Genomic DNA, 16,147 nt, shown 5'->3' on the forward strand with positions numbered 1-16,147 from the left:
TACAGGATCGGAGACTGAAATATAAGATATTCTTATCTTTCTGGATCACTGTTTTTATTAGCGACTGTGCCGCAGCTTGTGGACTAGCTTATCACAGTTAGAGGGTGTGACACGTGATCTTTGTGGGGTACTGACTGGCATGCTTTACTACAAATAAAGCCCAACCACTCCTCAACAACCGTCTGGCTATGTTGGAAGTAGACAAATGAATATAATGAATGACAGGTTCAGTAGACATAACAATGTTTTGGACCTATCACTATTGTCCCCGTGCTGATGCCCACTGGCTGGACGTTAACACTCGGTAGGCTAATATTTACTGTGGACTTGGTATCAAGAACAGACGGCATTCCATCACGGTAAAATCCGTATTTCCATTTCCGAGTGGTAAAAGAGTTGATCTGGCGCATTAAGAACCCGGTACCATATACATCACTCATGTGTACTCGGTAAAGGGGCATTTCTAGAGGGTTGGCGTATGTGTCTGTGTGTGTGTGTGTGTGTGTGTGTGTGTGTGTGTTCATGTCTTTGTCTGCTTCCAACTGATACTGTGAAGGCACGCGTCTTATGACAGGAGTTCGTTTGTGGCTCCTTTCTTCTTGGCAATGAGTCTCCAAACTGTTTTGGTACCATTAGCAGCGGAACATTGTACCCCTTGTGGCCCCCTCTAGCTGGACGGAAGTAGCTGACGAGTGTATCAGTGTACGTGTTATCATCCATTACTGTCTTCTAGTTACTGTTTTCCACATTTTCCTTCTCACGCTGATACGGGATGTAATTTATCAGACTTGTCAGTGCATTCAATTTGAACCAATTGCCTTGCGTAACATCAGCATCTCAAAGAAGTAGATTCTACAACTTTGTGGTTTCTTTACGATCTGTAAAACACTTGCATACAAATTTGCAGTCCAGGATTAAATCCTTAAAGATCTCTTTGTCAGACGCTGGCACACATTTAAGCATCTTTTAGCGAAGAGTACACACATTGCCCGTGAACTTGATATGCAGTCGCTTCGCCTGCCATTATTTCTTTCAATTTCAGGACAGCAATTACGTGATCACCTATTTTAACATGCATCATTTCTGTAACTCCTCAATAGCTCGTTTTCGTCTGTTTACTTTCAAGCTACACACATCAAAAAAAGTTTGGCATCACCCCGGTTCCCAGAAGTCCTGAAGATAGATGTTGACTGTGGGTATTGCATCACAGACACAGTCCCTTTGACTGTTCGGAGATGTCAGTAAACCCGCCCAAAGACGTAAACAACCATGCATGAGCAGCGCCTTTTAGAAGGAGAGATTCCGACAGCTGATCAGTTCCAGTCATTCCACCCGGAAGGAGCCAAACGCCTTGTGTTGTCTGTAGTTCAACCATGCCTAGACGGTCAATACCGCTGTCCGATCGTGTCCGCATTGTCTGTTTGTGCTAGGAAGGGCTCTCAATGTGGGAAGTGTGCAGGCGTCTCGGTGTGAACCAAAGCAATGTTGTTCGGACATGGAGGAGATATAGAGAAACAGGAACTGTCGAAGACATGCCTCGCTCAGGCCGTCCAAGGGATACTACTGCTGTTGATGACCGCTACCTACGAATTATGGCAAGGAGAAATACTGCCAGCAATGCCACAGTGTTGAATAATGCTTTTCGTGCAGCCACAGGACGTCGTGTTACGACTCAAACTGTGAGCAATAGGCTGCCTGATGCACAACTTCACTCCCGACGTCCATGGCGAGGACCATCTTTGCACCCACGACACCATGCAGCGTGGTACAGATGGGCCCAACAACATGCCGAATTGACCGCTCAGGATTGGCATACCGTCCTCTTCACCGATGAGTATTGCATATGCCTTCTCCCAGACAATTTTCGGAGACGCACTTCGAGTCAACCCGGTCGGGCTGAACGTAATAGACACACTGTCCAGTGAGTGCAGCAAGGTGGGTGTTCCCCGCTGTTTTGGGGTGGCATTATGTGCGGCCGACGTACGCCGCTGGTGGTAATCGAAGGGGCCGTAACTGCTGTAAGATGCGTGAATAACATCCTCCGATAGTGCAACCATATCGGCAGCATATTGGCGGGACATTCGTCTTCATGGACGACAGTTCGCGCCCCCATTGCGCACATCTTGTGAATGACTTCTTTCAGGATAACGACATCGATCGACAAGAGTGGTCAGCATGTTCTCCAGACGTGAACCCTATCGAACATGCCTGGGATACATTGCAAAGGACTGTTTATGTACGACGTGACCCACCAACCACTCTGAGGGGTCTACGCCGAATCGTCGTTAATAAGTGGGACAATCTTGTCCTACAGTGCCTTGATGAACTTTTGTATAGTATGCTACGACAAATACAGGCATGCATCAATGCAAGAGGACATGCTACTGGGTATTAGAGGTACCGATGTGTTGAGCAACCTGGACCGCCACCTCTGAAGGTCTCGTAGTTTCGTAGTACAACATGCAATGTGTAGTTTTCATGGGCAATGAAAAGGGCAGAAATGATGTTTATGTTGGTCTCTATTCTAATTTTCTGTACAGGTTCCGGAACTCTCAGAACCGAAGTGATGCAGAACTTCTTTTGATGTGTGTACATTCTACAATTGATACATTCATTTCAACACGTTATGACAATTTTTCTCATCTACTCCACTGGATATTAAAATTGCTACACCACGAAAATGACGTGTTACAGACGCGAAATTTAACCGAGAGTAAGAAGATGCTGTGATATGCAAATGATTAGCATTTCATAGCATTCACACAAGGTTGGCGCCGATGACGACACCTACAACGTGCTGACATGGGGAAAGTTTCCAACAGTTGCCTGGTGAAACGTTGTTGTGATGCCTCGTGTGAGGAGGAGAAATGCGTACCATCACATTTCCGACTTTGACAAAGGTCGGATGGTACCCTATGGCGATTTCGGTTTATCGTATCGCGACATTGCTGCTCACGTTGGTCAAGATCCAGTGACTGTTAGCAGAATATGGAGTCCGTGGGTACAGGTGGGTAATACGGAACGTCTTTCTGGATACCAACGGTCTCGTATCACTAGCTGTCGAGATGACGCGCATCTAATCCGCATGGGTGTAACGGATCGTGCAGCCACGTCTCGATCACTGAGTCAACAGATGGGGACGTTTACAAGGCAACAACCATCTGCACGAACAGTTCGACGACGTTTGCAACAGCATGGACCATCAGCTCGGAGACCATGGCTGCGGTTACCCTTGACGCTGCATCACAGACAGGAGCGCCTGTGATGGTGTATTCAACGACGAACCTGGGTGCGCGAATGGTAAAACGTCAATTTTTCGGATGAATCCGGGTTCTGTTTACAGCATCATGATGGTCGCATCCGTGTTTGGCGACATCGCAGTGAACGCACATTGGAAACGTGTATTCGTCATAGCCAAACTGGCGTATCAACCGGCGTCATGGTGTGGGGTGCCATCGGTTACACGTCTCGGTCACCTCTTGTTCGCACTGACTGCACTTTGAACAGTGGACGCTACATTTCAGATGTGTTACGACCCTTGGTTCTACCCTTCATTTTATCCCTGCGAAACCATACATTTCAGCAGGATAATGCACGACCGCATGTTTCAGGTCCTGCACGGGCCTTTCTGGATACAGAAAATGTTCGACCGCTGCCCTGGCCAGCACATTCTCCAGATCACTCACCAATTGAAAACGTCTGATCAAAGGTGTCCGAGCAACTGGCTCGTCACAGTACGCCAGTCACTACTGTCGATGAACTGTGGTATCGTGTGGAAGCTGCATGGGCAGCTGTACCTGTACACGCTATCCAAGCTCTGTTTCACTAAATGCCCAGGCGTATCAAGGCCGTTATTACGGCCAGTGGTGGTTGTACTGTGTACTGATTTCTCAGGATCTATTCACCGAAATTGCGTGAAAATGTAATTACATGTCAGTTCTAGTATAATATATTTGTCCAATGAATACCCGTTTATCATCTGCATTTCTTTCTGGTGTAGCAATTTTAATGGCCAGTAGTGTACATAGAGAATAGTTGTCCGTAACACTGAAATGCATTCACGTTGTTTGTTTCTCTCACTACTGCGCGTTACTGTTATTTACTTAAATGATTGCTCGATATACAGGTCTTATGGCAAAGTTACGGCGCTGGTAATTAAGGAAAGCTGTCTGACATACACGTTGCCATCGTCACATAGGGATAGCGAGGGTAAGGCAAGACGGATATCGAAGCGTGCCGAGCAATCTACGCTACCTTATAAAAAGCATCCCGATACATTTAAGTGGACATTCATATGGGGTATGTCTTCCAATCGTCTTCTCTTTTAGTCATCGGTATTCTGTTTTCATGCGGCCCGCAACGAATTCCTCTCTAGTGCCAAGCTCTTCTTTTCAGTTTGGTAGTGGCACCTTATGTCCTCAGTTGTTTGGTAGACGTATTGCAGTATCTGCGTTCGTCTACAGATTTAACCCTCTACAGTTCCCTCTGGTACCATGGAAGTTATTCCCTGGTGTTTTAATATGTCCCGTATCATCCTGTCCACTTTTCTTGACAATGTCTTCGATGTATTCCTTTCTTCGTTAATTATGCCTAATACCTCCTCTGACTTTACCTTATCGGCCCAATTAATTTTAATAGTCTTCTGTAGAGCTGCACGTCAAATGCTTTGATTCTCTTCTTTTGAGGTTTTCCCACAGACCATGCAATTCTGTGTTGCAAATGTAAATTATCAGAAAACTTTAATCTGAGGTCTATTTTTGATACTAGTAGATATCTTCGAGACTCCTTTTCTTGTGCTATTCTGTTCTTCGTGTCCTCCTTGCTTCAGCCTTTATGGGTTATTTGCTTCCAAGATACCAGATTTCTCTAACTTCATCTACTCCGTCATCACCAGTTTTGATGCTAAGTTTCACACAATTCTCATTTATGCTACTTCTCGTTGCTTTTGGCTTTTCCTGGTTCTGTCTCATTCAGATTCTGTACTCACTAGGCTTGTCCACTTTTGTGAGGATAGCAAGATCATGAGCGAATCTTATGATTGTTATCCTACCACAATGTTTATCCAAATCTTGAACCTTGTTCTTATTGCCGTCATTGATTCTTCGATGTATGGATTGAACAGTAGGAACGAAAGATTGCATTCTCGTCTCACACACTTTCTAATCAAAGCACAACTTCGAACCACTGTCCGTTATGACGGATTGAAATTAGCTGGGAGCACTTTGAATGTGTCTGAATATATGTGGAGAAACAGCATTCCATCTTCCTCAAGACCCGATATCACAGAAAACGGTGATGTTGGACGATGGGGTCGGGAGCGAAGTCATCCTTCCATCTCATTCGCAAGGTTTTCTGTCGTTTTCAGATCGCTACTCTGGCAAACTATTCCGTTTCAGGCCTGTTATTGTTCACAAATCATTGATTCACAGTTACTGCTCCATGACAGGTTGCAATGTCATGTTAATACCAATATCGTCTCCCAACTATTTCTCAAGTGTACAGTACAGTACAGCAAACTCTGTTCATATCTTACTTAACTACTGCTTTCTAATCACAGTAAGGGACCGGCCAAAATCTAGCCAGGAAAAACACTCCACTCTTTGACACCCCTCCTCCGTACTTCGCTCTTGGCATTACACATGACAACACGTAAGTTTCTCCAGGCATTTGTCCAACTCAAACTCTTCCGTCGGACTGCCACAGGGTGCAGCGTGATTCATGGTTCCAAATCATTTTTTTCCAGTCATCCGCTATCCAGTGGTGTCACTCTTTACACCTAAGCGGTGCTTACCGTTGACTACAGAAATGTGTCGCTTACGAGGAGATGCTTGTACCCACTTCTTTCTATCTCCCTGAGCAGCACTTTGGAACTCACGCGTCATTTTCTTCCGGATTATTTGTAACCATCCGCTGCAATACTCGATGGTCCCTTTGCGTCAGTACATGAGGGTGGGCCAGATTATAACTGTGGTTTTTCTTCGTGTTTACACTTCGCAATCATATCGCAAACAGTTGGCATGGGTAGTTTTAAGGTTTTTGTAATGCTTCTGATAGGTTGGTTGATAGGAGACGAACAATAGTCGGGCCAAGTTCGAAGTCACTGAGCTATCCTGGCCGATCCCATTTCCTGTTACGGTTTTCCTAGCGGCAATACAATACTCCAGCTTCCTTTTATACTGGCGTGTAAACCTTTCGTGACATCTCGTCGCCAATTCCGCATTACATTGTGGCGTTATTTCTACCACCTGAAGTTCGGAGTACAGTAAGTAAGAAACATCCTAGTGCTGGAAAGTTAATCTTATGACAAAGTCGCAAATCGGCAGCCAACTGGCTGCAGAGAGAATTTAAAATTTTTTAACTAGTTTTCAAGACCAACTAGGGGCGCCTTCTTCAGAAGAAACTGTTATCTTACATGTGGTTAAAAGGAAACCACATCTAACGTAACAGTTTCTTCTGAAGAAGACGCCCCTAGTTGGCGTTGCAAACTAGTTAAAGAATTTGAAATTCTATTTGCAACCGGTTGGCTGTAAATTTGTGACATCGTAATTAATTACGGTTGCTGGACACAGCCATGTCCCAAACATCGATCTTATGACACCAACTCTGTGTGTTGATGCACTTACCAACAGAGAGGGTGGATTCAAGCATAGGTCCGGCCGCTGCTGATACGATGGACTCTGCCAGGATGAAGAGCACCAGGATGTCTGGTGTGAGGACCAGCAGCAGTCTGCTGATCACGTGGGTAACCAAACAGAAGAGCTGCAGCGGCCGCCGTCCGTACCTACAATCGTAAACGAAACTGAGCTGCGTGGGTAAGCGTTAGATGGGTGATTTTCGTACTTATTAAGAGTCTCATATTGTCGCTACTAAACCCTTCATGAGATTCAGGGAAGCTAACATACTATTCTTCTGTTGTGTCAGCTAAGGCTTCGTGTCAGCATCCGCTTGACAGGAGTACCCAGGTTGCTGATTGGCAACGGGTCGTGATAAATAAGTTTCTGATACTAAAATGCAGACTTTCACTGTCGGAAAACTCATGTCCATTATAATTATCCGGGCTGTTATGCCGTGGTCGGTTGATGAATTCTGTGTCGATTTCCAACGTTTCGTCTCCGACTGCGGGAGACATCTTCAAGGGGGTCCGTAGCTCGATGGAAGGTCCAACACACTCACTGGCTCGCTACTGACTGTCAGCCAGTGGGTGTGTTGGACCTTCCATCGAGCTACGGACCCCCTTGAAGATGTCTCCCGCAGTCGGAGACGAAACATTGGGAATCGACACAGAATTCATCAACCGACCACGGCATAACAGCCCGGATAATTGTAATGGACAAACAACTTTCTACTGAGCGTGCTCTGATGTTTGATGAACTATTGTGAGTCGTGAATTAATTTGAATTAATACGTAAAAGCTTCCTAACACAGTCAAGATTAAAGTGAGAAGTAACTGTAAGGTTACGAAATTTGGCTCATTTAAATTCGGAAATATTTCTATTACGTTACATGAGCGAAATTTTCTGTATCCTCCTCATCACTAAGTGAGGAAGCAATTGTACAACTAATTTCCTTACAACATTCATGATAATCAAATAATACAGAAAGAGGTAGGCGATACCCTGTAAATGCCTAAATATTTGTTTTATGTTACATCATTTATTTGAGGTATTCCTCGGGCGGCGTGCGTCGGAGGGAGTTCCCCAGCAGACATCCCAACATCGCATCAGGCGCTAAAAACGCTACTTGGAGTGCCTAGAGTACTACCTCACTAGATTCGTCAATAAAAATGAAATACAACTACTTATTAAAGAAGGACGAAGAAGAAGAAGAAGGATGAATTACGCAAAAGTGTATGGTCGGGTTCCAGCTTAGCACTTGATCATATACCTCTACATAGTCTTATAATAACAGTTAACTGGTAATCACGACTGCTAGAAGCCACCACAAGACAGAAGATATTTTATTAATTGCAATTAATAGAACAATATTGGTGTGACGATTCCCATCTTTCACGTGGTAACAGCGTTGAGAAACGAATATACTAAGATGGTAACATACTACGTCGTTGTGAGTAGAAGTGCTACGGTAGACTGTTCAAGGCTGCGCAGGTGTACAACATGTAAATACCCGAATGCTTGTGATCATTTTTGAATTTAATGTAGAACCACAGAGTGGAAGAACAGTTTCTTCACTAAGTGAGGAGAAGATTTATTTAACACTGGTATTGATAAACCGAAATCCATTATGTGTGAATCTCGTGTATGATGTTTACAACACTGACGAACGACATTAGTCAGAAATCAAAGAAATGCTGATGTAAGACATACTAGTGTGTTTAAATGTTTCATTATGTGGATAATAAACAAGTTTAGAATGATCATTACTACATTTACTGAGTATGTGTTGTGATTCAGTGATGATGTTACAATCTTTCAGGGATAATGGAGAAGGGTATACTTTGTTTAACCAGAACATTACACCAACTATCTAATAGCCGGTTGTCCACCATTGGTACCGATTACAGCGGCGACGCTTCGTGGCAAGGGAGCAATGAGACGTTGGTGGGTCGCTGGAGGGAGTTGGCACTAATTCTTCACCCACAAGTCTACTAATTCCCTTAAACTCCAGGAAGGGAGACGATAGCACTGACGCCACGTTTATTCACATCCCAGATGTGTTCGATCACGTTAGGGGGAGAACACGTCAATTGGAACTAGGCTTGTGACATGACGAATTGCCTTGTTAAAAAATGCCACTGCCGGTAGGAAATATGATTGTCATGAAGTTCTGCAGTCTGTGTACGATACTCCTTGGACGTCATGATGCCTTGCACGAGCCCAACTAGACCTATGGATGCCAACGTGAATGTTCCTCTGAGCCGCCGCCAGCTTGTCTCGGACCTGCAGTACAGGTGCCAAGAAGCTATTCCCCTGGAAGAAGCCGAATTTGCGTCCTCCCATCGGCATGATGAAGAAGGTATCGGTATTCATCAGACCATGCAACGCTCTGCCACTGCGCCAACGTCCATTGCCGATGGCCACTCCCAATTTCGGTATTAGTTGCTGACGTCGTGGTTTTAACATTGGCACATGCATGGGTCGTTATCTGTGGATGTCCATCACTAAGAGTGTTCCGTTCACTGTGTGTTCAGATACTAATATATGCTCAGCATTTAAATCTGATGTTAGTATAGCCACATTTATCCGCCTGCCCTGCTTTAAAACTCTGCCCAGCTTACGACGTCGAATATCTATAATGAGGGTAGGCAGCCCAACGCCACGACATCTGGACTTGGTTCCACCTTTGTTTCGCCACGTGTTGAAGATGCTCACCACAGCACTCTTCGAACACACGACAAGTCCGTAGTTGCCGAAAAACTCATGGCGAGTCTCTGGGCCATCAAAATTTGTCCTCGGTCAAACTCGGATAGATCGCCGGCCTTCCCCATTCTACACACGGACAGCAAGCACACTGGTACTACACCCACCACACGCGTGTCCGACTGGCAGACATTCCTCACCTGGTGACGTTAGTATCGCCTGGATTGTTGTATATCGATGGTTGGTCGTGGTTATAATTATTCTGGCTGATCGGTGAAATGTGTCAGTTTCAGTTAAGGAACCTCAGTGCGAAAATAAACGACTGGAAAGTTATAAGTGAAAACCGTATGAATGAATGCTGTCTGTTTTTTGTGATGCGTCTAAAGAACAGACACCACACAGATCCACAGCCGTTATACATATCATGTAAATTGATGGTAAATGACCCGCGTGAAGTGCCAGCGCGGTTTCAGGCACCATGTCACAGACGGCGGGGCCCTCCTGCCGGAGGTTACAGTCCTCCCTCGGGCATAGGTGTTTGTTTTGTTCTTAGTGTAAGTTAGTTTAAGTAGTGTGTAAGTCTAGGGACCGATGTACGAAGCAGTTTGGTCGCTTAGGAATTCACACACATTTGAACAATTTCGATGGTGGATAGTGTAGAAAGGACAGGAAGGAGAAGGAACTAATGCATTCGTATAATTGTTTGGCCCCTTGGGCAATGAATTCACAACCTTCAGTGCGGATGCTCATTTTCGCTTGACCTCCGATGGGACTCTAAAATTAATAGTATAGAGAACATGTACTGGGGCTGCGGATAGATGGGCAAGTGAGTTGGCCAGGGAGTATGCCGAAATCGTCAGCTTATTTAAAATAAATGCTGTCTTCGGACGGCGCAGTGGTTATTTTAGCGCTTAGTAAGCAGGTAATCCGAGGATCGAGTCCCAATCGGATATACATTTTCACTCGCAGCCTCTGATACCGCATTAAGTCCCGATTTAGCTGATATTATTATTCCCTTTGCTGTCCATTCCGCACCTTCCACCTCCAGTTTGCATAACACCTCTGTCACTGGTCTTCTTTTGCTTGAAGCTCTTTGTTTTCCACTTATTTGGAGAAGGTAGTATGGACCAAAACAAGAAAAAAATTCCAGTAAATAATGGCTCTAAAGTGTATACCGTAAGAGATATGAGCTCTTGTCCATCACTGCAACAGTGAAGCACATCTCTTCTACTGAACAAGTCCACAGGTAGCTGGATATCAGTGCAACTACCAGACCTCCGGAGGAATTGTAGAAACTTGGGAAGCTGCCAGACAAGAGAGCCGTCTGCAGAAGAGTAACACAATTTAACGGCACCAAGTGAAACGCGACAAACAGGCTATGAACAAGACAAAATACCAGAACAGGAACAAACAATATAGACGACAAGGCGGCGCTAAAAGAAGAAGACAGGAAGGTCAACAGCGGTGGGTAGACAAATCCAACATGCGACCAAAGAAAGTAAACGGGTGACAAGCGAGGTACTTATGAAGCACTCCTAATACAGCGAAGACAGAACCGACAACATCAAGTGCATGCACTGAACTGACGCTTTGCAGCACATCTTAGTTTCTCGAAGCCTCCTTCCCGTGATGGTAGGGTAGTAGTTCTTGGAACTTAACCTGTACTCAGACTTGGATTAGACATGGTTCCAGGTTTCACTTTTTGATGTCCCTGGGAGACCGCCTATCTGTTCGTATGGAATACTACTGCCGCCGTACTTACGTGGCGAGATGGTGGCACTCTCGCCATGTGAGCACAGAGCTCCGCGGCCGCGGTGACCCAGAAAGACGGTAGTATAAAGGACGAGGCAGCTAACGTTTACGGTCACGCAGACGGGAAGCCCTACGTCACGCGACACAGCACCGTCGGCACACGGCACGAGCTGCTTGATGTGATTCTTCGCTCTCATCGCTGTCCGGCAGAGTTGTCAGCTTTATTTGGCTCGCAAACATTATAGTTTGTTCACGAAAATGGACTCGAGCAAAATTTCTGCGTTAGCTCTATTAAAACGTGTATTTCCTCTCTTGTCCACGTGCTAATCCTGTTTTTCTGTCTATAGTAAACACAAATATAAACTTTGGTATGAATGAACATGCAATAAATATTATAAAAGTTAATTGTACAATGTGAGTGCCGCTAAAACTTAGAAGCGAGTCCCGGTACGATCAGTGTGGTACCCTCTATTTCCCTTCCATGAAGGAGGTTCCAGATTTTACCTGAAGGGCGTGCTTCTGAAGGTATAAGAGCTGGGAAGCTTCGCCCTCTGGAGATTTCAAGAACATTCCACAGCATTCGAGAGCATTCGAGAACATTCCAGAGCATTCGAGAATATTCGAGTACATTCCACAACATTCCAGAATGTTTCGGAATGTTCCAAAATAATCTGGGATTTTCTGGAATGTCCAGGAATAGACTGGGACGTTCGGGAAGGTTCCAGAATTGTGGAATGTTCTGCAACATTGCGGACCATTCTAAGCCTTTTTTTATGTTCTGGAATTCACCACGTTTGGGGCTACCTTGTGGTAGGAATATATAAAGTAAGTCCCGTCGTGGGTTCGAACGCCATTTTTTTATCAGTGACGATGGGATGAACCGAAAAAGTAGTTCAGTGAGTGAATAAAAACAAACAGTGAAGAGCGAGTAGTCAAAGTGATAAAGTGACAGAATATAAATCGAAAATAAAGTGTTACGAGTGTATAAAGTGTACTGTGAGTGAGTACCCCTTACCTACGTGAATGTTATCGCAAATACAAACCTAGAATTGGGAACTGACAACCTAAATGTGCTATTGAGCTCAAAGCCACATCATTAACACGAAATTGAAAAGAATCCTGCGTGTGACAACCGTTCTTCTTCGTAAGAATATAAATAAGCAAACAAATAATTTCACACTCCGTAAACTTGGTCAGTGATAACTGCTGGCGAAAAAAACGTAACTGAGTTTTAAAGATTCTATAATTCAACCTTTATAAGAATGTAACCTAAAATACATGAAAAAGCATATGGCCCTGGTAAAATAAGGAACCTGAGAGCACCAACACTGCCCATAGGAAACGAAACACTCACGTATTATGATGTGCAGCTTTCAAATGAAGTACTGGAAGAAACAGCAGCCAGAAAGACCGCAACAGCTAAAAATTATTGCTAAGGACTAACTCCAGTTGATCCAAGGCAATTGGGTTCATAATTTTTACACAGTATGCCAATGAACCACATGACAAAACCTCTAAGTTTGAAATTTTAGTTTTTCTGATATGGGTATTCGTTTGCTCTAATTACTTCCATGGTATTATAAATTAACTCAAAAGATCAATATATAGAATAATTATCAAACACTCGACTGAGACGAGAGTGAAGAGGACTGACAATACAAGACTGCAAAAATAAAAATAAACATTTTACCATATCAAACAATACCTTGTTATTCATTGCAATACTTTTTTTTATATCCGTATACTATCCAAAAATTGTTCTAAGTCATCAGTTCTCCTCGTAATAAATCTGCAAGTCTTATAGTTCCAAAAGTGCGTTCATGCATTACACTGTATGCTCAACAAATACCGAGTGCTGCGCACCGCAGCTGTCCGCTACTGACTGTCAAAGTTTCTACGACTGCACAGTGGTGCCATGTCAGACACAGATACTTTTGCTTAACAACTGTTTCTCTGACCACAGTTCATCAAATGTATCATTTTCCTCTACATATAGTAACATATCCAATAACATCATCACAAAATAGCCATCCTACAGTCTTTAGTATATTTGTAATAAAATTTTAATTTAATTTATGTTATACAAAATGCAGAAACATATAAGAGGAGGTGAAGAGAGGAAGCTCAACGTAATGGTGCAAGGATGATCATCAAGCAGTTGTCGAATTACATCATCGATGCCGAACTTATGCCTGGATAGTACAAAGGACACACATTATTTATCCCACAATACCACTGACCTCTACTGAACTGCCATTCCAATTTGAAAGACTGCAGTTTACATATAAATTATCTTATACTTTTACAATTAACAGAGCGCAAGGACGAACTTTAAAATGTTGTATCATCAAGCTCAAAGACTCCCGCTTTTGTCATGGTTAACTATACGTAGTTTGCTCTCGAGTTGAAAATTCGAAAAGTTCTTACGTATATTCCCCGCATAACAAAATGGAAAATGTTCTTTGTAAACAAGTGCTGTAAATAGTTAGAACTCGTTTTCAGTAAAAAGAAAAGGTCTCTTATACTTTTAAAGTTATCCTTTTATTCCTACTGCCACACAATTTCATATCAACTCCTGAGTGAAGTTGGCTACCCTAGCTTGTAAGAGAAAAAGGAAAGATACAAGTCAGGGTCAAATAAGGACAACATCACATAAAAGTTGACCAAATCGAACAAATTCACTCCTGACAGTGGCCGCACTTACATTTACGTAACATTAAATACTAATTAAATTATTTCTATTAATTTCTAACGTAAGTCTCACATCCCTTAGGAAAACGCGAAGGCTGTAGCTTCGTTGCAAGAGACTGTGGATTTTGTCCAAAATTTCTGTAGTCTGTAATCACCGATATGTTATTAATTACATTTGATTGTAACAAATTTTAAAAAGAACGATACGTTTTACATGAATATTTAATGTACCGTTGTCTTAAAGTAGCTTTCCCTAATAACACGCCGTTTACAACGCGATAATACTTAAAAAGAGAAATCCTTTAACCATCATTATGAAGTTTCGCGTACTTTTATTAGCAATTCGTATAAATAACGATTCGTTATTGGCATTCGGTGTGCTAGTGCTTAGAAACAGCATATGTTCATTGAGTGTATAGTATAACATAGAACCCACTGAATATGGGCCGCTACTGACACACGACATGTTGTCTTGCTTTCTGTGGAACGTTATGCATGTGACGTAGGGAACGTTCTTGCTTGCTGCTGGCTTTGTGTGACACGTCGCCGAAATGTCGCAGAACTTCTAGTACCTCTCACGTAACGAAAAGAAACCTCAATGTCAAATAGCAGGAAGTGACGTCACGAAACTCGTAGAGTGGCACGTCAGCGTTAGCTAAGTGGTCGCACATGCCGATGGCTTTACGCCCATCTAAGTCCATCACCTCTGGCGGGTGGCGGCTATTGAGACTCTGTGAAGCCCGATACCAAATATTGCCACCATGTTTACTGATCATTCGTTTCTTATTTCGGTCCATACGTCCTGCTCCTCCCAAAATATGGAAACCAAAGAGTTTGAAGTAGAACAGGTCCACTGTCTGAGGTATCTGAAATAGTTTCACTTTTAATTTCCGACTTATTCGTTTGCGGAACATAGTCTCTTTCGCGAAATTGGTACATTTACCGTTCTCCAGTTCCCTAAAACGAAGACGTCGACAAGAAATTCAATGGTAAGAGCAAATATTAATTACAGATTTGTGTGTATTTAGCAGTGAACAGTAAAAACAGAAAAGAATTTCTGGAAATTCAGTTCAATTTCGAAATGTCCTCTGCAATGAATAATCGAAAGCTTAAAAATGCATATAGGTTCTTTGCGCACCTGCTTTCTTAACAGATTTGTAGTTCGCTTTTGGTAATAATAGCTCGAGACAGAGGTGACACAGCGGGCACAGTGGGCGCGTTCAACTTGTCTAGTGGTGATAAGCTGGCCACATACGTGCGGATTTTAGCGATTGGCTATGAATATTTCCGTTGGATTCTCCAATACGCGCAGGTGCTGCCTGTGCTTTAGTCCAGTCACGACCCGTCGGCCTTTACCTACAGTGCTCGCAGCCAATGCTTCGTCGCCATTGACGTGAAGGGGCTGTCACAACAGATTTTAGCTCCTATAGGTATAGTGAAGCTGTGTACAGCCGAACACGCCGAAAAACTTATTGAAATGCATGGCGAAGTACCTAGTTTGCTGAGATTGACATATGAATATTACGCGCACAATGATGAACACAACGGCACGTACAAAGAGATTGTTAATACATTTCCAGATCTATTTGAACAGTGGACCAAAATGAAATACAATCAGTAGTATAATATCTCAAGAAAAGGTTCAGAAGATAATTCTTCATTTATGTGCCCGTATCGTACGGAGTAGATTTTTAATTACTGATGGAATTTATAATTTGTCTTTTCATGTAAAAGGAAATATGTCTTTTGCACTATTTTTTGTTGTTTTTAAATTTCATCAATAATTTGGAGCTCTGAAGATGACGGTATTCAATAGACACGAATTCTGAATAAAAATTCCTTCAGTCACAATTTTATCGTGTTTTATTAAATTACGACATAGATTTAGTACCCAGCGGGGCTATCTTCAGATGGAAATCATCTGGTACAAAATTTAAATTTGCTCTTGAGTGAGATGAAATGCTTTCTCCTGTTATGAGAACGTAGGAGTAAAGTAACTATGGCTAGTGAAATCTGTTTGTCAATTAAACAAAGGCCTTTCGATTTTGTGAAGGTATATTTTCAACTGTTCTATTTGATTTACACAGAGGAAACAGGCAAGTATAGCGAAACGCCTTCACAAGAACACGTGAGATGCTTTCAGACTCAAATATTTCGAAAAATCAGTTATTGCACATCATATGCTACCAACCGAAAGTGTGATCAACAATTTTGTAATATTGCACAATGAAACTTCTGCTAAAATCATAAATCTCAAAGAACAATTGGAAATATACCTCCACAACATCAAAAAGCCTCAACTTACACAATGTCATAAACTTCATCTTTTATCACATCACGTTAAAATGGATCTGTTTAGCGTTTTCAAACAGTTGTAAGCAAATGTG

At 42.9% G+C, this 16,147-nt stretch overlaps 1 protein-coding gene across 2 annotated transcripts in view; it reads right to left on the reverse strand.

The window, feature by feature from the left end:
• The window catches only part of LOC124789786 (solute carrier family 22 member 7-like), a 133,305-nt gene that overhangs the window by 80,128 nt on the left and 37,030 nt on the right, over positions 1-16,147 (reverse strand). For both annotated transcript variants that reach the window (XM_047257254.1, XM_047257253.1), the window contains exon 4: positions 6,624-6,781. In XM_047257254.1, the coding sequence (XP_047113210.1) occupies positions 6,624-6,781 (158 nt within the window). The remainder of the gene's footprint in view (positions 1-6,623; positions 6,782-16,147) is intronic.

The sequence above is a fragment of the Schistocerca piceifrons genome, chromosome 3, assembly GCF_021461385.2.
Source record: "Schistocerca piceifrons isolate TAMUIC-IGC-003096 chromosome 3, iqSchPice1.1, whole genome shotgun sequence".
In the NCBI taxonomy this organism is placed as follows: Eukaryota; Metazoa; Arthropoda; class Insecta; order Orthoptera; family Acrididae; genus Schistocerca; species Schistocerca piceifrons.